The sequence below is a fragment of the Lutjanus erythropterus genome, chromosome 13, assembly GCF_056507025.1.
Source record: "Lutjanus erythropterus isolate fLutEry1 chromosome 13, fLutEry1.hap2, whole genome shotgun sequence".
NCBI lineage: Eukaryota > Metazoa > Chordata > Actinopteri > Lutjaniformes > Lutjanidae > Lutjanus > Lutjanus erythropterus.
In genome coordinates this window covers 18427369-18451088 of record NC_139329.1, presented here as the reverse complement: position 1 = coordinate 18451088, position 23720 = coordinate 18427369, and the positions used below count along the sequence as shown (strand labels likewise).

General features: G+C 39.2%; 1 protein-coding gene across 2 annotated transcripts in view; it reads right to left on the bottom strand.

The window, feature by feature from the left end:
• Nucleotides 1-23720, bottom strand: part of shank3a (SH3 and multiple ankyrin repeat domains 3a) — a 265366-nt gene that overhangs the window by 124880 nt on the left and 116766 nt on the right. Inside the window, exon 1 of one of the 2 annotated variants that reach the window (XM_084735098.1) lies at nucleotides 14731-15029. The exons of the other annotated variant lie outside the window; for it this stretch is intronic. Within the exon in view, the coding sequence (XP_084591224.1) occupies nucleotides 14731-14817 (87 nt within the window). The 5' untranslated portion in view covers nucleotides 14818-15029. Of the gene's footprint in view, nucleotides 1-14730; nucleotides 15030-23720 lie in introns of those variants that run through there. 2 annotated transcript variants of the gene reach the window in all.

The window sequence follows — 23720 nt, the reverse complement described above, 5'->3', positions numbered from 1 at the left end:
TCAGCCATAGCGTCATAAAAGGAGGTGTACACACTTAATGTCCTGCTCAATAGCTCATGTGCATCCATGTGTGATCCATACAGCATGTACATATGTGTGTCAGACACTTTCACTGCCCTATATTTACACTCATTACCACATGGCTACATAGCCCCTGGTCCCTCACAGCTGGCCTACAGTACGCTGTGCCATGGATGAGTAGTAATTACAATGCTCACCAACATGATGCTTATTCAGGAGGATCATATACTGGCCTAAAGTGAGCTGGCCCGGAAAATACACACATGCTCTAAAGCGTCACAACTGCTTAGGCAATGAACACGGTGAGCCAGTGCAGTGGGACATGGTGATGCTCTGGGGACCGTCAGACCTCAGGATGATATGAGCGCAGCCTAAACAGTTGGGAAAGAGCAGGAGGCTCACGCGGACGTGGCAGGAATGATTTAACCCGTCAACACAGAGTCCTGCTGTCGGCGCCAGCCTTCTTACAGATTCTGGACAAGCATATGGCTACAGTCAAAGGTATTCCCACATTCCCATCAAGGCCTTCGCCAGTTCGTACATGTGACATACACCCAAGTGTTTAAAGTCCAACGAGAAGGAGGTCAGTCCTACTATATTGTGTAGGAGTAGTGGACAGACAACTGAAAGTCTGTGCTCAAGTATAATTTCTTTACTTTATAAGTACATAACTGAAATATTACTCAACTACAAGTAAAACTACTGGTGTTAAAATAGTATAGAAAGTCTTACTGGCTAAAAAATGCAGATAAAAGGTTTGGATATTAATTCAACTTGTAGGCCTGTTCAGTAGGCTTGCTGCAGTGGTAAGTGTTACTGGTGATTGGATATACTTGATTGCATTGCCCACCACCCTCTCTGTCTAAGCGTATTATTGTCAAAGCTTAGTAGGACGACAGATATTACATTTATAAACTGAAAGAGTCTGCTTCATACAGCAGCAGCAGCCAAGTTGCAGTACAGAGTAGCAGGAGTCAAATTTCAAATCTAACACTGTAGACCACGGTGAAGCTTTAAGTTGAATATTCAACAGCCCCTGACTTGAGATCTTACTCAGTTTCACTGAGTACAAGGAGTCATATATCCAAATTAAAGTAACATTCACTGTGGCACACCGTAAGGTCATCACAGAGGATGCAAACTGACACGTGGATGTGGTTGCATGGACTGAAATCCGCTGGAGGGGCAATTATATGGAGTCGGAGCATCACCAACCAGTCGTAGGGTATAGACAGACTTTAAAGTAATTATTTTGTTGTTCAGTACATTACCATGAAAGTGTTAGCTGGTGCTAATGTGTTAAAACTAAGGCTTAACCAAGCTAGCCTTGACAGGGAGCTAACAGCTGGTACAAATCTACTTCAGAGTGCTACTTTTTACTTTTATTCTTGGTGTACATTTCAGAGCCTGTACTTTTTCACTGTAGAAGTTGAAGCAGTGCTTCTACTTTCACCAGTCTTTTTACACAACTATCGGTACTTCCACTTGAATAAAGAATATGTGTGCTTTTACCGCCTCAGCTGATCTCACTGTGGCAACAACAGCTGACTCGCATGCAGATACTCCGTGCTTCTGACTCATCAGGTACACCTTGTCAGCGTCAAGCTGTCATATTTGTGTAGTGAAACCTGTTCAGATGCCAGGTGACTTGTCTACTCAGTCTGCCTGACAGTGATGAGGAAAACAGTTGTGACATTGACTGATAGTCTACTCTATCAAACCCAACAGTTTCACTGATGAGCAGAACAGCTGAAACTGTTGTAGTCAGTTTGATGAGATTAATTACTTGTAAGCACTTTGATAATGAATAAATATGCAAGGAAATTCTTAGGAATATTCCAAATTACAATTATCATGGAGGGGACATCATTTTCCATTAATACAATCCTACCAAAAGCATAAGCTGACTATGTTTTGTTGTATGAAATAGAGGTGCTCTTACTACAAACTGTGGCGTCAACAATCAATGTTCTTGTGTGTAGTCACGTCAGCAAACACAAACATCCTTATCTGGCACAGAGTGTTCCTGATTCTCTGACTGTCTGTCTGTGCTTTGTTGACAGTCACTTATATAAAGGCTACAGCGAGAGTGGGCAGGCCTTGACCCCCGTCTCCCAGATGCTTTGTACAGAGGTCGTCCTGCTGCAGGGGCACTGCATTTTAATTAGACACACAAATCTAGAGAGATACAACCCTGTATTAGACAGATACAGGCGGAATCTGTTTTTTTCGTACCCACACTCGTGCAACAGCTTTAAGCAGCAGCGAGAAAAAAAAATTACACCTCTGTTTAGAAATTGCACAATTAAACATCAGTATTTGTCAAGTGCTTCTTTGTATTTCCTTAGTGTTTTATCAAAAGCAAACATTTGTGAAAAATAACTTAAAATGAAGTGATATAATGGATTTAAATGAATGAACTGCTCTGTCACAACACAGAATAGCCTAACATACATTAGAATATTTTTGCCTCAGAACAGTGTGTGTTGAAAAGAAGACTAAAAAGTGCTCTATTTTATTTTCAATCTGGAAAATGAGGGATATTCTACGACAGACAGTACAAAGGTTGGCTCTGCTTTGTTGTGCAGGATGAGTCATTATCAGTAAGATTAGTAATCAGGGCAAACGTGGCCGGCACAGATCTTAAAAGATGAGGATGGTAAAGTACAGTCGCACAGTAACCGTGACGCAGCATTAAACACAGTATATTGTACCCATGCTTGCAAATGAGTTTGTTTTTGACAATCTTCTATTATAAATGTAGTATAATTTACTACTATATAATAGTATTTGAAGACAGACTCAAGTCACAATCTGGAAATAAAGGGAAGCATGCAGTCTATTCACTCAGCTCCCAGCTGGGGAAGATAAGAGGGAGAGGCATCACGTAAGCACACCAAGTTGCACTCCAAGTCTTTGGCAAAACCTCAAAGCAAACAGTGAGAGTAGAGACTGTACAGTGAAGCTGTCGCTGCATCTTTACTGCATCTTCCATTTGACTCAAGGTTCAGTATCCAAACGGAGGCTCCTCTTTTTTAAACCTCTTCACATCAGGAGGAGGGAAAAAAAACAGGCAAATGGCTTGGCTAGTTTTATTTGTCAGTTTATTCTATAATTCATGGATTTATTGCAGAGTATGAAGGTCTAGAAGCGTGTTCTCATTAAAAATGCAACATGATGACGTGGTGTGGCAGAAACACAAGGAAATGGGGTCACGTGAGGAGAAGGAATAGAGAATAGTGCAAAGACGTGATAGAAAAAGAGGTAAAAAGGGTGACGTTAAGATATGAGAGTAGAGCAGAAATCTATTTACAGCTTGAGTCTTTCTTATTCTGTCTGATGTTTTTCTCTTGAAATTTTAAACAAAGAAAAGACGGAGTACTCTGTCAGAAACATCCTACTAAAAGACTGCAGAGTTGTTGTGTAATACTGTAATTTACTACTGTACAATAGATGTTACATTAAGTAGATTTTATGCCTTGGCAATAAAACAATAAAGACATGCATCAGCAATAGACACTTTATTAATAGCAATAAGAAAATTCTTCAATAAAATATTGAATTGTCTCATTTAAACACATTAAATGAAAACTCCCTTGTAAGAACTTACTAATATGCCCTGGCTCATTAACAGCCTGTCATATTCCTTAATAATGGAGGGTGCAAAAATGTGGAGGGAGAAAATGAAATGGTAAGGAAATTGTTAATAAAAGTGGACAGGTCAGCTCACCAGTATGCCATTTTTTGTTGTTTTTCTTTTCTGTTTTTAGTCTACTAAGTTTACTACCTGAGTGTGTTGATAAATGAAGCAGTTAAATGCAAAGTAAGGCAGTCAACTTTTTTTCACCTGGTCTTTATTAAAATTGGCTCATAACAAAAATAGTGAGATGCTATTGCATCATAGACTAGCATGGCAAAGTATGCAGTTGTCCATAGCCAACAATACAATTTGCACCCATATTATACCTAAATTACACCTGCATGGCAGAGACAAACCATGGTTTTTCACTAAACCTAACCAAGTAGTTTTGTTGCCTAAACTATGACAATCATTCACTGCAGGCTCTTGTCTACAGTCAATTTGTCGCTCTTTATTACTGAAATTAGACAGTCTGGTGTGTTCTGTTTTGTGTCTATTTGTACCTGGGTACAAAAAGACTGACATTAAACATTTTATTGTGATCAATTTTTCACTCAGCCATTGTTAAATGTATGTTGTTATAACACAGTCAAAGGTGAGTTTATTTGATCCTATAGCCTGATTATTTCTGGTCTCAGGTGTAGCTGGTATGCAGTCTGTTAAGGTTAGTTTGCTGCATCACCAGCCCAACACCAATAAAATGTGTCTTCTGTGGAAATGTGGATGGTAAGGGTCACCACACACTGGCAAATAACTACTGTATTTTTGGATGATTTGAAATTCTGTTACAGTGCATGTGGTTACGGTCTTAGCCTGCTTCCAGACTTTATCCTTGCCGACCATTGAACTCTCTTTCTGACTGTGAGCCAATCTTATTATAGCAAAATAATGGCACAATGTCAAAAAAGCTTCTGACTGGCTGTCTGATACAATGGCTGTTCACAGAGCACTATCTGTTTAAACTTCCTGGCTTGTTAATCTGGGGGAACCGTGTAAAGCTGTACGTTTAACAGCGTGTGGGTGGATGCGCGTGTATCTGTCAGTCAGTGTGTCTGAATGAGTATTTGATTCTTCAGAGAGTCTTAATTCTTCTGACAAATTAAAACAATGATTCACTGAATACGAGTGGGCAAAATTTAAATGAATAAAGACTGTACACAAACAAAGAAAGAATAAACAAAAGCAGGAAAAAAAAATGCTACTTGCATATAAATAAAGTTAACAGCCTCTGGCAAAATGTTGAGCAAATGATCATCATGAAATAAATGACTGCAATGTAAAATTTCTTAACACTTGGGCAGCCACTCATATGTTCTCTTAATCATTCCAATTTCTACAGAAGCTATTGTCTTTAAACAAAACAAATGATGCATTGTTAAATCACTAGAATCATTTTAAAAGTAAAATTTGGTGTCACATTATTGATTATTGAAGCAGAATAATGTACAGTAAGCAGGTCACTATTGCAAAATAAAGCCATAAAATCCTGCATCATCCGGTTGGGATTCATTTCCCAATAATGCCCTGCTCTCTTACATTATACATTACATATTGTTTATCTGAAACTTATATATAATTTATTTGACAGTCAAACTAGTTACCAGATTCTCAGTGAATTTGTTTAATATGAACCTTATATAATTTGGGAACTTACACATAAATGCCAGTAAATTCACATATCATTGCTGGATACGCGCAATATCAATTGTATAAAAACATCTCTATAACTGAGTAATGTTAGCTTTCACCATCATCATATTAAAGCAGAAATGCATACAACATGTTTACTTCATTCATACTTCATGTAATTCAAAGGTTTTTTTTCCATGTGAGCTGTGTTTCTGTAGTCCAGTGTATCATGGGCTCCAATGTGTCACACTGTCGCTGTGCACTGATTATCTATGTGTGAACATGTGCTCCCTTCATCACTCCAACAGAAGCCAATTCATTGCCTGCCTGGCACAACTACACACTACATACTGGTCAATACTAACAGATACAACCAAATACTACTGGCACTGATGTGTTATATCAAATTAAAAATGGTGGTGTTATGCTTTATGGAACTTAATAACTGATACAATATCAACTCAGTATTAGCTACACGTATATAAACTGGGTAGAGGAGGGTGTATGATTATTTTTAAAATGGATTCAGATGCAGTTCCAGTGTTACTGGTCCCCAAACTATGACAGAAGATGCTGGAGCAATATCCTTGCTTCTGACTCTATGCAACACCCCTGTACCAGCAAAGAGGAGTGCTGACATAATTGAACACTACTTCAACAATTTCACGATAGACACAAATAAACAGATACATTTTATACGCTTTGCATGGTGCCCAGCAATACATTAAGAAATATTAAAGAAGGACACTGCGACTGTAATGTTGTCGTTAGAGAAGCGAGTATTTCAATTTAGCATGTTCCTTTCGTATCTGATGAGATATCATGGTCATTTTTATGACAACTTACAGCAAATATATTAGAGAGTTTTCTGTTAAGCAGCTTACTAGGCTAGCAACAATTATTTGTAGTTTTGCCACAATAATGACTGTAACAAACTGAGCGACAACAAAATGTTGTAGGAGCAATATGAAAAGTTTGTTTTCAGACCCTTTTTTTTTGCACTGAGTCTAAATCACTATTTACTGATGTAAATCCAAGATGTACTGCTGAAATAATCCACAAGGGAGCAACTGTTTTGTTTTTGATCCTCCAAACAAAGGTTTTTGGAGGAGCATTGAATAAGAACTAACACTGGTTTCCACACTGACTGCTAAAATGTCTAGACGTCTAACACACACACACACACACGCTCACACACACCGAGAAAGACAGCGTGTATGCTTAACAGTACATCTTGCTGGTGGATTTAGTAAAGCTGTCCAATAAAACATATTAATTAACCTTCTTGGTTTAATGTGGGTGTTTAAACCTCTCTAATAGACACAAATCTGCTGCGTACCACTTCATGTCTGTTACAACACACTAGTGTTTTTTTTAGTGTCTATAAGCATTTCTGCCCCTATCTACTGTTTAGACCTCAGTCTACAGTATGCTTGTCTGAGAGAGCGAGAGCTTGGTAATCTCCAATATCCATACCTAACAGGCTTAAAGTGTAATGCTCTCAGCTACAAAAAGACCAATATACTGTATGACAGAGTATGGATTTGATCCCAAGGAATAGGATTTTCTGTGAGGGGAATCTCCAACCTTTACTGTATAACAGCAAATAAATCTCAGTAATTTGATACACTCTTAGGCTTAGGGGGAGACTAACACCACATGAAAAAGCACCGGAGGCTTGAGGATGAAATTTATTGGACTCACACACACATCCGTACAGAAGCACAGTCACACACATAAAATAACACTTACTGATTCATAATTTAGCACACTAAACACACATTTTATTCATGATGCATGAGTGTGGTAAAAAAAAAAATCCCCTTGCACTCAAAGACGGTGATGGGGTGCTGTTACTATAGCAACAGCATCTAAAACCATTACTGACCACAAATGTTTCTGCATAAAATGCAATTCACTTTTACACCTCTCTGGTGTAGATTTAGAAAGACCTCACAGCTTGCTTAGTTGACACAAGACAGTCATTATCCTAATAATACCAGCTCTAAATAACTGGCCCCATCCAGTGTCCCTCTGGGTTTTCAGAGACTGAGTATTTTAGACAGTCCTTCAGCTGAGATTTGTCTCTGTTTGTCTTGTTCATGTAGGGGGTTCCTGATCTTTTTATTGATGCTTTTGAGGACTAATAAAAAGAAGATAAAAGACAGCAAGAAAAAAAACAACAACAAAAAACAAAGAAAGAGGAACAAAAACAGCCTCACTGCATTCTAGCCTGAAGCCAGCCTCTACCTGGATCCATGCCATCTGCTGACAAAGCATGCACATACCAGCATAGTTGCCCTATTATGTGGGCTACCTCTGTTTTTAAACCATATCAAATGAGACAGACAAATTGATCTGATGCAATCCCTCTTACATGAAACATATGAAAGCAGTCTTCATTAAACGCTCATCAAATGTGACCAGCCATTCCCCTTTCATTGATGTACAAACTGTGTCATTCATACACCAAAGAGTAAAAAAAATCACCAGTGCCACTCAAATGAAGTATACATAGACATCAAAGTGGATGTCTGAACTGAACTTCATGTAAAATGAGCCTTTAAAAATCAAGACATAGCACGCACAGCTGTGTCACATGCAGCTGAACAATGTGAACTTGAAGTACTGCAAATGCTAATCTACAAAATTTTAAAGGAGCAATACGTAACAGCCGTGCAACCAAAAAGGAGTTGCGATGACTGCATGACCGCAGTTCAAATAACAAGTTTGAGCCATAGACTGTTGAAATCATATTTAATATACAATCCTTTTCAGAAACAAGTTGTCCCACCCCGCCATCCCCTCCTCCCAAAACCCAAGGAAGCTCAGGCAGGCTGCAGGAACACAACAGGAGTGCAAAACGAGTGCGACATTGCACTTTGACAATAACAAGCAACAACAAGTCCTACACTGAAAGTTGATCAGCTTTTTATAACTGTCAGTTGTTTGTCAATATAAAGCTACGCCTGATATCGATACCGATATAACACCCACTGCTCTGAAAATACACACTCAGTAGTTTGTGTTCAGTGGCTGCCTGTCTTACTGCCTGACAGACTCCATGAACATACTGTGCAATTTAACGATAATAAACATCTGCTCCTTCTAGAAATTAATACTGGTTTATTACAATTTGCAGTATACAGTTGCAGTTACTCTAGCCCATCATAGACATTTCAAAGGAGGACACCATGGCTGTAGCTTTGTTGTCAGAGAAGCAAATATTCGAAAATAGCATGCTTCCTTAATATCTTTACAATACATTGCAGATTTTTCCTTTTAAGTCCAGAAAATTCAAAGCTGGCACACAAACAAACAAACTGCTGCACTAAATGTTGCTCCACAAACCTCCTTTCTCTCTGGGTATCTAAATAAGATTACAGTGTCAGAAAGGCTACTGCAGCCGTACTGTGACAGTTACCTGCATTTACTCTTGATCTCATGAGTCATTTTAGCAGAAGTGTGTTGTGTCTAACCTCAGTGGCCCGGCTCCTGGCAGCTCTCTCTGAACGTAGCAGCATGGTACCTCCTGAGTAATCCTTTTCAGAAGCACTGGGATAATGTGTTTTAGCTCTGTATAATATCTAGTATTCCTCTTGATGAATTACAGTTTGGGCAGGCTGGACAGTATGAGCTAGCTTTGACAGGGTTGGCCAAAGGCCGGAACAAAGCACGCAAAGCCACGGCCTCTTTCCCACTCATCAACACACTCACAAACACGCAGAGCACCGGCTTATTGTTTGTGGACCCCCAAACACATTCTGCTGTGCGCTCAACCAATTCCACCCACCTTGCTGGCCACACTGGCAGCGTGGCTTTGTCCAGCATTGTCTCTTTCATCAGTACAATTGAGTTCTGGCTTATTTACCAACCCATTAACGCAAAAAAAAGAAGGCATAGGCATAAACAGAACGCACAAATGTGAATGTGTAGACCCGTGTTAATGAATACAGACACACACAGACAGGATCTCTATAAAAGGTAGACCATTTATGGGTGATACTCTACTCAAAATCTATTTTTCCTGGGGTGCGCTAAGGTTACTTCCTTTACTTCGCTGGTTTGGTATCTTGGTGATTCATGGTGTGCCCCAGAGGGAGCAAAGGCACAACAGAAGGCGAGGCGATGCCAATCAAGTAGCACACTGCAATTTTGATGCCAAGAATGAGTGTATCTTGCACAGTTCGCTGCCCATCTGCTGAAAAGAGGTCAACAGTTCAGTGCACTTGTGTTCCATCACAATTTTGTCACACTCATGTAACCTCTCTAAAATCACACAACACCATTTTTCACATTTTCTTTGTCTTTCAATTTCAACTTCTATACTTTTCAGCTGACTGAGATTACACACAATAAATTTGTTTGTAATTTGTTTTCGCCTGGTTTAAGTGACGAAAGCTCGAAGACTGTCCTCTGCTGAGAGAGGCGTTTAGAGACTGACTTGTGATACTGACTGCCTTTCCTTCACTCTGGTGACTGTGTCCCATCTGCAGTCTTTATGTAATATGCACAAGACTGTTGTAAAGTAACCACATCAAACCTCTGTGCTTACATGCACATCAAACTTGTCATTTTCATTAATTATTCTAAAGTTTCTATTGCAACTCAATGTTGGAGACAGATGCACGGAAAACTGTTCACACAGGTCCATAAAAAATTGTAGACTAATTAAAACTTCTTGCTCCACTAATATCTCCGTCGTTCCTACACCTGATAACTGGGGCAACGGCTACACACCTCATCTTCTTTTTGACAAATCTGATCAAAGTGTTGCCTAAACTCCACATTTTAAATGATACAATTAGAGCTGTGGCTGTGATGACCCACATGAAGAGAAAGAAACATGCTTTGCTTTGACAATATGTACAGTTAACTTTTTGTGCAATCAGAATAGTGAAGCTAGATAAAAACACTGCTATATCGCAGTCAAGGGTTTTAACACAAGACAAAATGAACCACTGCCACAAAGAGTCATCATCTGATCTTGGCAATATATTTGAAGTGCGGTAAAAAACCATAATCATATTTGAAACCAGCACATCCCAGACAACATAACAACTGTAGTTAGATCATGGAGTTAAAATGGATTAGGGCTGTCACGATACCAGAATTATAAATTTCAGTACAATACTAGTATAACAACAATATAATGAGTACCACGATAAAAACAAAATGAGCAATAGCTTCTATATTGTCAACACTATAAAATGTTAGTATTGTATTGTTTTAAACTATGTGGTATTGAAAAGTATTCAAGTGTCAATAATTTTGAAACTGCGGAATGGATTATAAATAACACAAAGTCATTTGGTGCACTTGTTTGCAACAAGGTAGACAACATTGTGAGTGTGGACTGAGATGGAAACTGTATCCAGTCATATTTTGGTATACATGTTTACAACAAGCTATGCATACAGATGGATGATTGAGAGGTTGTTTATGCTAAAGAAGTGGTTTAGAAGTTTGTTTCTGGATATTATATGTTTTTCACTGTGATACCTTTAAAAATCCATTGTTACCACCATGAACGCAAGCTAACCAGTTGCAGATGACAACAACATTTTTCATAGCTGCCGTCTCTACATGCAGTGTTTGATACTAAAAGAAAGATTTCGGGTTCAGTAATGACTAAAATTCAGCCTAAGTTATAATCCATAAATCTGTGACATTAAACATGAAAACAGAGCTCCATTGTTGCGTGTATGCATGACTTTGTGTTTTTGTGTGTTTGTGTTTGTAAGCGGCGTGGTCAGGGAGGACGAGGGGAATGCATGCTGTCATCAGAATCAAAGCGTATAGAGAAAGAAAGAGCTGAATCAGGTCCAGTCATGTGCTTTTAGACAGACACACAAACTGCAGGACATAGGCAGGCAGACAGGCAGACAGACAGACAGACAGTAGGGGGACAGCAGCCAGAGGATGAAACACAACTAAACCGACCAAAGGTGAACAGCAACTCATCCTAGCAAAACTTGTGTCAAAACACAGCTAAAAATGCAGCAAAAATCACCTCCCTTACAGTTGAACCTTGGCTGCAAACAGGCTGGGCCACAGAGAGAGAACAGAAGAGGGCAGCCAGCAGGCTCCCGGCTGAGACAGGGGATATGTGGGTAGTGTATTTATTCAGCCAGATGATTATTAGAACTCTATTGTACTTTCTGCCTCTGGCATCCTATTCTACAGTCATCTATTCAGACTGGCTGACCTAGAATGATGGAGTCTCCTGCTAGTGGGATGTTGGACTGTATGGAGCAAGAGCTATACAATGTGTTTTTTTCTTACTGTGAAATGAACTTGTGCAATGATTTGTAACACCATCAAGACCAAAAAGCAAGTCGAGTTCCAGTTCAGTTGAAATGACAGATGGGTGGATGGAGGCAAAATGTATGATATCTCCACATTTTGTTCCAGATCCACACACAAACAAACCAAACTACAGACAGTTTTTGAGTATGTGGAGGTTTATGCCAACTGAGGTCTTTCCTTCGGGTTTAAAAAATAAGATACACCTTTCTAGAGCTGCAACAATTAGTTGATTAATTAATTAATTAATAGAAAATTAGCTGCCAACTGTTTTAATAATCGACTGAAAGTTTCAGTGATTTTCAGTGATGATTCCAGCTAAAAAAGAACGATTTTCTGCTTTGCCATTGTTGAGTGTAAATGAGACTTTGGGTTTAAGACTGTTGGTTGGACAAAAGATGCAAGTTGATGATGTCACTTTGGGCTCTGGGAAATTGGGATAAGCATTTTTAATAGTTTTTTGAAATTTTATAATCTAAACAGTCATTTTATTGTGAAAATAATCAGCAGATTAATCGTTAATGGAAATAATTGTTAGTTGCAGCCTTACATTTCTCATTTTAACATTGTAGGCAAGTGGCTGTGGTGTGCATGATTGATATCCACCACAAAAATATCTGTACAGTATGAACTATAGTAGACAGGGTGAGTAATGGATTTGTGGATGTCACTTATTTTACAAGTTAATGTAGAGCTTGCTGAAGTTTTTAGACCAGATTCGTCACCAAACTGCCAGGACAGCCATGGCACAATCTGGTTTAAAATTCAAGGCTGTGGGTCACATATCCCACCCCCGTCCACTACTGCACTTAGATAAAACTTCACTTGAATCAGAAAAGTCCAAAGAATCTATATTAGCAGTACCTACAAGTAGAGACCCACATAGAGCTTACTGGGGTGTATTATGAAGAGCCTGGGGCTGTAGTTTCTACATGGCCTGGTTTCAGAGCATACTGAATACAACAGAATCAATTCCTTCTTTATAGTCTGTCTAATCACTGCCTCTCTCTCCCTCTTACACACACACACACACTCAGTTGGAGTGAAAAACTGAGAGGGGAGTTGAGATACTTTGTGGTGACGAAGTAAAACACATTCAAGTGCAATGCTGCAATTTGTCACACAAGAACCTACACACACGCTGAAAAAGCAGTAGCATACAGAAGACACAAACACATTAGGGTGCAAGCAGTATCCCAGTGTATAGAGTGTAATTAGGCATCTGTAATGTTAAATAAGACTGTCACTCTATAAGCCAGGGCCAAAACAAAATAACACAAATTACACTTTGGCTCATTGTGTTGTTTTAATGCCTTTTACTTACAGTACACTGGTCTAATTTGTAAGTAAATGGAAAACAACCTTACAGAACAGCAGAAAGGACACGGTGTTAAACTCGAAGGCTGGGCTGTGCAACAAAGACTGATTTAATCTAAAATAAGTTCTAATCAGAGTTCAGCAAAACTAGGTTTAAAATGAGTAAATCCACATTAAAATTAAGCAGAGCTCTGTTGCACATTTAAAAAGGAATCTCATAATAAATCCAAGTTTAGTGATGTAAACTGAAATTAAACAATTGATCAATATGGAGATGCTTCCTTACCCAAAGTAATAAATAAATAAAAAATGAATTTGAGTGCTGTTAGGGTCTAGTAAATATAACAGAGAGAGGTAAAACTGTTAACTTTTGGCAGCTCTGTATTCCTTAACAAAACACTGCATTGCTTGCAACTGAGGTAGAAGGTTAACGAAATGTTACATTGTTTGCTACCTTGCTAAAAAGTTAGTTAGTCTAGTTAGCCTACTCATAGTGGCTTGACAGAGAAGCTCTAAGTTTTCAAATTATCAACACGTCATAAAAGTCTATTGGGTTGAGTCGGAAGCTGATTATATTTCTCATTTCATCTCAAATATACAGCTATTTTAAAAGTTAAACCTCCTCAAGCGTAAGTTTAAACTTCATACTGGATCACATTTTCAACTGAAGTTAAAAGTTTCAGTGCAACAGAATTAAATCCAATTTTGATTTAGAATAAAAAATAAACTGAGTTTTAAGGAGATTTAATTGTTCTTAATTTTGAGCTAGTTTAAAAGTTTGGTGCAACATAATTTAATGAGGTTTAAAAATGAATCATTGTCAGTGCAACCCAGCCTGAACTACATAGACTCCATACATACTGTAATTGGTCGAATGGACTTATGAAAGACAAGTCTGCATGAGATATTTTGTAAAGTAGATCAAGCCGCCCATTTGTGCAGCAGCTCAGGTCAAACTGCCTGCAGGGTGTGCTGTTGACAGCCACCACCTGCTGAGACATCCCTGACTGAGACTGACAGCTCTGAGACTCTCAGCAGAGCTCCACAAAAAAATACTGTGTGTGGCAGTTACTTATCTTAACAAGTTTATCAAATGTGTCCCAGCTATAATGCAGTTTTTTCAGCTCTTTGTAGCTTTGTTTCGCTCCAACACACACACACACACACACACAGTGAGGCCATCCTCATGAGAGAGCATCAATATGACAGCACTGTGACACAAGCAGAGCAGTATGATTAAAGACAGTGACCAGAAGGCAAGTTCTGTCCTGAGAGACCCATTGGCAGATCCTAACAGAAACATTGTCATGTGCATGCATAAACACATTTTCACACACACACGTGCGGCTGCATGTGCACACACACACTTGAATACAGGAATGTCTGCACACACAAATATGATTGCCTTACTTACTAAGGGATCCCAAATCAAAACACAACCACTCACACTGGCTGCAAATAACCACACATCCTCTCACATATCAGACACGCACACACTCATAAACAGACACGCACGATGATGCATGCCCACGGTTAGTAACTGAACCAGTGCAGAGAGAAACATTAGCATTCTGTCAGGGTTTCAGACAAGACTGCACCAGCTCTTCACACAGCCAACATGCAGCAGAGCATAACAACAGAACGAAAGCCAGGGAGAGAGCACAGACAGGTAGACAGGGATAGGTGGGGGAGTGTTCGCAAATAACTGAAGATAGGAAAGATGAAAAACAAGGGAGACAGAGGAAGGAAAAGACATGTTTAAACCAGAGATAATGATAAAAATTAAATTAAAGAGATGATGACAGCAATTGGGGTACCTTACTATTGAGTCTGGCCTTCCTGGCTTCTTTAGCTTTTTTTTCCTTTCTTTCAGCTGCTTGTCTTCTGCCCAGAGCGGATCCCATCTCACACTCTCACACACAAACAGACGTACTCCCGGTCACACGCGCACTCCCGTAGGTCAGCTACAGTCCCAATGCCAAAACATCATCCACATGGCCATATTCAGTCCCCCTCCTCCTCCTCCTCCTCCTCCTCGCTTCCTCTGCTCTCTTCTTCTCCTTCACTACCTCTTGTCTTGTCAAAGTAGCACATGCACACTCACATGGTCACTCAAACACAAACACTCACCCCGCCATGGACGCACACACTGACTCCTGCACATGCACAGACAGACGGAGAGATGGTGAGGGGTGATTTTGCAGGATGCTGGAGTAGAACAGAGGGAGGGAGGGTGGGGAAAGAGAGAGCTAGAGAAGAGGGAGGGAAAATAGAGGGAGGAGAGAAAGCGTAAGACAGAGAGGAGGGAAAACTGAAAGAGAAAATGAGGGGGAGAGTGGGCGCGGTGTAGAAGAGAGGGAAGAGGAAAAGAGTGGAAATCCCGAGACATGAAAATACTGTAGGATGCTGGTGCAATTTCTGTTATTACAGCAACGTGCTAAACCAAGTGTGACATGACAGCAGGAGCTTTATGACTGTTGACTAATGCTCATGTGTTTACATCGTAGGCTGGGCTGCACCAACAAGGATTATTTTTTATAAACCAGATTAAATGATGGCTTAACTTTTCATTATGCTGCACCAAACTTTAAAACTGGTTTAAAAAGTTTAAATCTAAATTTATTCTGTTGCACTAAAGCTTGAAAACTGTAGTCAATGGGAGACAAATTATTTTTCATCCCGTTGTGCCACGAATCACACGTATGACCTTTGTCAATTTAAAGGATATTTTTTCAGGTCAAGAGAGTCACATTTTGTCATAAAACTGTTGCATTATAAGATTCTGAAGATAAGTAATTAGAAAAACTTCACCCAGAAATAACGTAAGCAAGATTGGTGCTGACGTCTCATATCTTGTGCGAGATGAGAGATGTAGTTCACCAAGTGGTCTCACACAAAACTAAACTCTGACAAACCAACCAAAGACCTTCTTGATTTGTAAAATTATGTTTTGACAAACACAGTTTACATGGAATAAAATCAGACCACCAACAGTCCACCGGTCAGCCTGTAATCCCTTCTCCAGGTCAGACCTCCAAGCCCCCTCCTCTTGCTTCACTGATCATTGGTGATTCTATAGTCAGGCATATTAAATCCAAAATGGCTGCGACATACTGCTCCCCTGGTGCCAAAGTCTTCGACATAGTTCAGCACATTCCAGCACCAACAACACCACCAAACAACACAAGATTTAAAAGCATGACTTTAACAGTCTGTTTGAAGTACTAAAGGGCTGCAAAAAATCTGTTCTTATCTCTGGTCCCACCTCTTCCTTCAGTCAAGGCATAGGACGTTTTAGCAGGCTGCTAAGTCTCAACACTTGCACACTATGCTCCACACACAATGTAGTTTTTATCCATAACTTTAATCTTTTCTGGGATTGTGCATAATTTTTTGAGTGTCCACCACACTCACTAGCTCCACCCCCTTTTCTATAAATCCATCTCTTTCAAACATTGTTTTACACAGTTCTCATATTCCTGTTACACATAGATCTCACAACAGAACCACAAACAACTCACACAGAAATATTAATAATCTATTAAAGATTTAGTTGCAACAACTTTGGCTCCCAGTATGTACAGGCTTAAAATTGCACTTTTCAATGTAAGATCTATATCCAATAAGACTTTTATCTTAAATGACTTGTTTTTTATCAGAATCTTGTTGTTTCTGTTGAACCGTGTCCTCCATATAAAATAATAAAAAAAAAAAATAGTATCCAAACAATTTTTATCAGCACTGGAAAATAATAATATTTTTGAAAAGTTTCAGTCTGGTTTTCCGAAGTACCACAGCACCGAAACGGCCCTACTCCAGGTTACACATAACCTTTTAATGGCTGCTGACGATGACAAATGCTCAGTTCTTGTTCTCCTGGACCTCAGGTCTGCCTTTGACACAATCGATCACAACATCCTCTTAGACAGACTGAGGCGCTGGGCAGGGATATCAGGTAGAGCGCTACAATGGTTTTCATCCTACCTATCAAACAGGAAGTTCTGTGTCTCAGTAAACAATTATGTTTCCTCTCTTGTGTGTGTCAACTATAGTGTGCCTCAAGGTTCAGTTTTGGAGGCAGTCTTATTTTCTCTATATATGCTTCTTCTTGGGCACATTATACAAAGACACAGAGTGTTTTATCATTTTTGACTCGCAGATGTACCTGCCCGTGAGATCCACAGGCCCTGATATGCTTGATTCATTTAATGACTGCCTGTCTGAAGTTAAGAATTGAATGTCACAGAATTTTCTCCAGCTAAACTCAAATAAAACAGAGATGTTGATGGGCCCCAGCAACTGACTAAACCAATCCCACCATCTGCTGGTCCCCTAACAGATACGAAGCCTGTTGCTAGGAATCTGGGAGTGTGGTTTGATGCAAACCTAAGTTTTGAACATCGCACAACAAAGCTTGTGCAATCATGCTTTTATCATCTGAGAAATATTTTAAAAAATACGTTACTATCTTTTAAGGCACAGAAACCATGTTACATGCTTTTATCTCATCACGCCTGGATTTCTGCAACAGCCTTTTTACCTGCTTGAACCAAAAATCTATTAACAGCCTTCAGAGTGTACAGAACTCAGCTGCCAGGCTTCTCACCAGAACTATTTAACTTTGGTTTACATCACCGAACTTACTGGATTTACTAAATAGAGATAAGAGATATTTTTTGAATTGTGTGACAGAGCTTTGCTTAATCTTGAATCTGGATTCAATCATTTTAAAAATAGTTTTATAACTAAACTCTGATTAGAATGAAGCTTAGATTACATGAAATTACATTTGTTGGCGTAACCCAGTGTTCCTGACAATATTGTTATATTTAAATCAGCAAATTTTTTATACAAAACACCACACTTGCACAACTCTACACACAGTGTGCAGTACAGTATGTGTGCATATGCATGAGGTACATCTTCACACATCAACACAATAACACACAGAGACACAGTATCTGAAATTAGAAACAGTACAATCTCAGCTGAGCCATCCCTACAACTGGGAAATTTCAAAATTCCAAGCTTCTTGTCTGTATTTGTGTGTGTATGTGTGTGTACGTGCGCGTGCATGTGTGCAAATGTGAGTGAATGTTCTTGTTTCTACCCAGCTACTGTATGTCTCTACTTTGTTCCTTTTAGGGGATTATCCATAAGGGGACCTTTGTGTGTGAGGGACTCCCCATTGGAAACATCCTCTCATCCTGTGCCATGCAGCTGTGTGTGTATGTGTTTGCATGTGTATATGTGTGAGCATTATGCAAAATTCCCACATCAAATTTCATGGTGAGTGCAGTTGCAATAACACTGCACTGATAGGAGGGTTTAGGCACTTTATAAATGCTTGTGGGATCGAGCATCTCAGAATAATATCACACCTACAATGAGCTACATTCAAAGTGTAGCTTCATTGAAAATTGAATAATGCAGGAATTTTCATTCATAAATACAATAAGCTATGCAGTGCAAAACCTCACTGTAGGAGGAACATCATTATTCTGGAATATGTTTTACGGGGGAGTCTTTTGTAAATTATGCTTTCCCACACATGTAGACAACAAGAAACTAGCACAATGTGAGCAATGGCTTAGTTTGAGAATCATTCTTGACAAGACTAATCACTTTACCCAAATAATAAGCACATTATATTTTGACATTATGTAAGATTTCTCAGCTGGTTCTATGATATTAGCACATATGAAATGCTCTCGCTCTGGCAGTGTGCTCTGTGACGCCCGTGACCACATTACCAAATAGGGCGTTACTAAATGCCCTCCACTACTGTACATGCTTCTTTAGTTTCTTCCAACCCACCCCTTCCCTAGCAATCTCTGTGGTCATGATGCCCAGGGCTTTCGCTTAAATTATATATACAGTATACATATCTTTCTAGCCTTCCATCCAACCATCAGCATGCCTGCAGTACTGTCTACATATATTGGTATAAAAGTCTGACAAACCTCAACATGCATGAGATCTGTTATATCTCCACTGATCAACCTCTTGGGATTGCTAAGGCATAAGTGCTCGTGATAAATTAGACAGCAAGAAGAAGGTGGTCTTGTGAGGAAATGTTTATCATTTGCTGGAATGCAGCTCTCATGTTCTTCCGTTGGTTGCAATCTACAACCTCACCACTGGATGCCATTAAATCTTACACACTGGTCCTTTGAGGGTAAAAGAATGTTTTAGATGTAAATCATTCATCGCATAAGTTTGAATACATTGCTTAAAGAACAATTGATTTATAACATGCCTGGACAATTCCTCTCACTGGAAGCCTTTTGTAACACTGCAATAAAGCCACCCATTCTGCTATCACATGGCCAGCCACCTACACCAAGCATCCACACACATGCAATCTTTTTTCCTCTGAGCATTCGATGTAAATTCTCCCTGCAGCCACCCTGCGTGGTTAACCAGGACAGTTTCGGGGTGAGGAGGTCTGGTTGGGTCGGGTGAAGCGGGGGGAAAAAAGAATGGGAAAATCCTATCAGTTATGACCTCATTTTAAACTTCAGCCTGCGGCTAATGAGCTCCACACCAGCAAAGTAGGCTAATGCTTGACCTCCCCCTAACAGGGCAGCTTGCTGCAGGATGAATAGTGAACACTGTGACTGCCAAGGCTGCAAGAGTCACCCATAACAGGATTTCCCTCTTTTCCCCTGGAAGTCATTATGCAACAAAAGCAAATTAGCCATTCAGAAAAAAAGAGGGGGGGCATCAGTGTCCCATTACTTTGTAACATCACCTGCTTAAAACTAATCTTCACTAATGCAAGCCCAAGTGAATATTTTGTTTTTATTACCACTGCCCAGACAGAGACTGTGAAATGTCTTTAACATTCATGATTGAATAATCAGCATACTACTACTACTGCCATGAATAATTACTATACCACTTACATAAAGTCAGAGTTTAAAAAGTATTTCACAGAGGAGCATTTTCAATCGTCTGCATATATTTGCATATGGAGAGCAGACTACAGACTTTTTGAGTTACAATTAGTGTCATAAGTTGAGCTGCACTCCTTCTACATTACTGTCACTGAAGGAGCAGTGGATGTCATAGCCTATTACAGCAGTCATGCTGTGTTGCAAGTAGACTTTTTCAGTCAGTCAGAGTGTAAATGTGTACAAAATATTTTACAAACACATAATTATGTACACTCAACAAAATATAAACACAATACTTTTCTTTTTGTTCCCATTTTTGAGGTAAAAGATCAGAAACTTCTTCAGTGCACAGAAAAATGTTATGTCTCTCAAGACATGTTCACATTTTTTTCAACTTGTTAGTGAGCACGTCTCCTTTGCCTGACAGGTGTGATACAGAGATGATGATTAAACAGCAGGATTATTGCACACAGCCACAGTAAAAGGCCACTCTAAAATGTGCAATTTTATCTTGGAAAAAGAAGAAGCACTGAACTATGGCTATTACATAGGGCAACAGATACCAACATTTCTTCACATGAGGGCAAAGTCATGACCTGCCCTACTCCGTGTCCAACTGGCTTACCCCAGTATTCTTACCCCAACTCTAAACAATCACTCCCCAAACCAACAAAAGCAACTAGCTAGCCAATCAGAATAGGGCATGACTTTGTCCTCTTGGGAAAAAATATGCAGCCCTTTGTGAAATAACCTTAGTTTAGTGCTTAATTAATGTCTTTTTTCAAAATAACAAGGAGGAAGAGAGAAGTGCTCACTAACTCAGATAAACATTTTTTTTGTACACAGAAAAAAATCACATATTTTTCTGAAACTCATGAAAAATGGGAGCAAAAACAAAAGTGTTGTGATTATATTTTTGTTGAGTTTATGTTAGAAGTACATACATTGTGACAGATATTTGACCTGATGTCTGCTATAATGACTGGTGCATTTGTGTTCAGGTGCATACGTGTTCAGAGACATGCAGATTAGTAACTGAGGAAAACAAGAATTTACTGTGACTGTTCATACAGCCAAATTAGCGTCCTCATTCTCTCCAATAACACAGCTGTCCTGGATTACTCATCTCTAAAAAAAAATAAATAAATAAGTATGTAGCTCAAACAACATGGTGGCTTTCACAGCTCATTCACACATTCAGGTGAGACTGTATTGTGTGGGTGAGAGTGTCACACTTTTTTTTTTTTTTCATTCTTCAGAGTTTTACCAGTTCCACTTCTGCCGGCCTGCAAAGCAGACCAATCACAACGCATTCTCTCTTTATAGATGATTTATTGTGTGAAATTACCAACTAAATCACAGCTGGGCAGAAACAGATCTTGGTTGAGTACGTCAGATGAGCACCACTCATATATTTTGTAATAGCAATGTAGCATGGTAGCAGACGGCAGCACCTCACACCAGACTGGTTAGACAACAAACGGTATTTGACAGTATGACTCATCCCTCTAATCACTGCCTTTCTGCAACTCCCTCTCATTCACTATTTTGCATTCTCTTTCTCTCTGAAACGCTGAATAGAAGTACACAACTGAAAAACCAACAATTAACTCAAGTTCCCTCTCTTTCTAAGAAACCATTTTCAATGACATTTTAAATGCCACACAAATCCAGCACACAGGCATGAATTTCCAAAACCTCAGTCTTAGCAGGACCCCTGCTTTCCAAATGTTACTAAATGCTGAAGTCATTTTTGGCAAAAGAAAAATGCCTATATAAAGACTTGCAATACATTTCTGTGCCATCGGTCTCAGCCTGTTGAGGTAAATCCCAATAAAATTGTTTTTTTAGGCTCTGTTTTCACTTTTTCTTTTTAATTACTTTCACCACATTTTACTGTTATGTTTCAGCCATGAATCCATTTTCTTGTTTTTCATCTGTTGTTCAGCACCGAAGCTGACTTCATGCTCACAGTGAATGTGATTTTTGTTTGTTGCTTTCTTCCTCCGTGAGACAGTTGACAGGTTTCATCAGTTAATGATCCCAATGAACACTTGAAAATTTTATTTAAAAAAATGTCATGTAGCCCCTTCAGTCATCCAAAGTACCACTAGGGGTACTAGTACCCCGATTTGAGAAGAAATACTGCTGGCACATCTCTACAATAACAATGCCTGTGTCCATAAACTCTGTTCATTTATTGTATTTTATTATGGTATTTTGCAGGGAGGCCTGGTAGCTCAGCTGGTAGAGTGTGTGCACCATGTATTGAGACCACTAGTCCTCTGCCTGGAGCCCTTTGCTGCATGTCAGTCCCCCACTCTCTCTCCCTCTCTCTCCCTCTTTCCTATCCTCTCTTCAGCTATCCGATCAATTAAAGGCATAAAAGCCCAAAAATATTATAAAAAAAAAAAAAAAAAAAAAAAAAGAATAGTACTTTGCAATATTCTGGATAGTCTGGTGGCTCTGAAGTTCTGTTGTCCTCTCTGCTTTTTGAGCTGAAAGCAACTGAATAACAGACAAAGGTTTAATTCTTTGAGCTATGATAGCAAGGATTAACAATATAATCAAATTTTCTCATGGGATATATATGGAGCTCACCACAAAGCTAAATCTGCAATAAGCTGTTAAACCAGAATTGGTATATTAACTACAAGAAAAGCACATCTAAGAACGTTAGTCACACATAAGGGGTGATGGCAGCTTATTTTGTGGCCCTACTTCATGCTGTTTTATTCATCAAATTATTATGTGATGCAGCATGTTTCATGATGACAAAACTAAAATGTTACTTTCTCAGTGAAGTTGAGCTGAAATTGAATAATGAGCATTGACAATGACGAGGGTAAAAGGAACTGAGTCATGCATAAATGATCAAAACTGCAGTACTATGATTTGTACCCAACAGCAGCTCCCCGTGATTCTTCTTCTTCTTCTCTTCCTCTCTCTCTTTAACACACAAAATTGGCATGAATCTGCCGATGCGATACATTCCACGATAAAGGGGGTTCGATATATTGTTATTTTTTAAATCTAAACTTTAAAAAAAAGTCATAATATCAAGAACACACCACAAAAATCTGAGTCAGTCACTTTTTTTTTTTCAATCACAACAGTGAATAGATAACAACACTGCTACCTAATGGTCAGGGGTTTAAACACAACAGAAAATGAACCACTGGCACAATATCCAATATCCACAATATCACAATACAGTGTTTAGAGAATCAATACAGTATCACCAAACATGATATCACCATACTGAAGTCTATCGATATTTTCTTACATCCCTAGTATGCAGTGCCCAGCCAGTATTCACTGCCAGATTGTCTAAATTGCTCAATAGCCATACCGAGCCAGTCTTTGTCCTATTCTGCCTCTCTGGACTCTGCGTTTGTGACCACCTGCCTGCCCCTGACCACCGTCTGCCAGCATCACTGCCTCTTTAGCTGTGTTTGCCAGTTTAGACTGCCTTTTTGTTGCTGCTTATAAGCCTGCATATCTAACAAGTAAAGACTGGTTTTCCTGAACCTGCCTGGACTCCTGCATCTGTTCGTATCCAGTCAGTAATATGCTATGTAAATCACTCACATTCTGGAAACATTTATTCAAAGGGGTGTGTCATTACACTATCATAACCATGTCATGACGCCTGTCATGAATGTTTTATGAGTGTTTATAACTGTCATCATTAAGTGTCATTCACTCAAGTATGTCATTTTTAATGCAAAGTTTACATTGGTAGAGATGTCTTTGTTATGACAACTTGACATTAACCAAGCCAGCATAACCTGTCAATGTCGTTGTCATGACAACTTGACATTATCATATTGAAATGAATTCTTTAGTTTTATGTGTTAACGCTGCATTAAACTGTCATATGTGGTTGGTTTTTACAATGGTGTCAT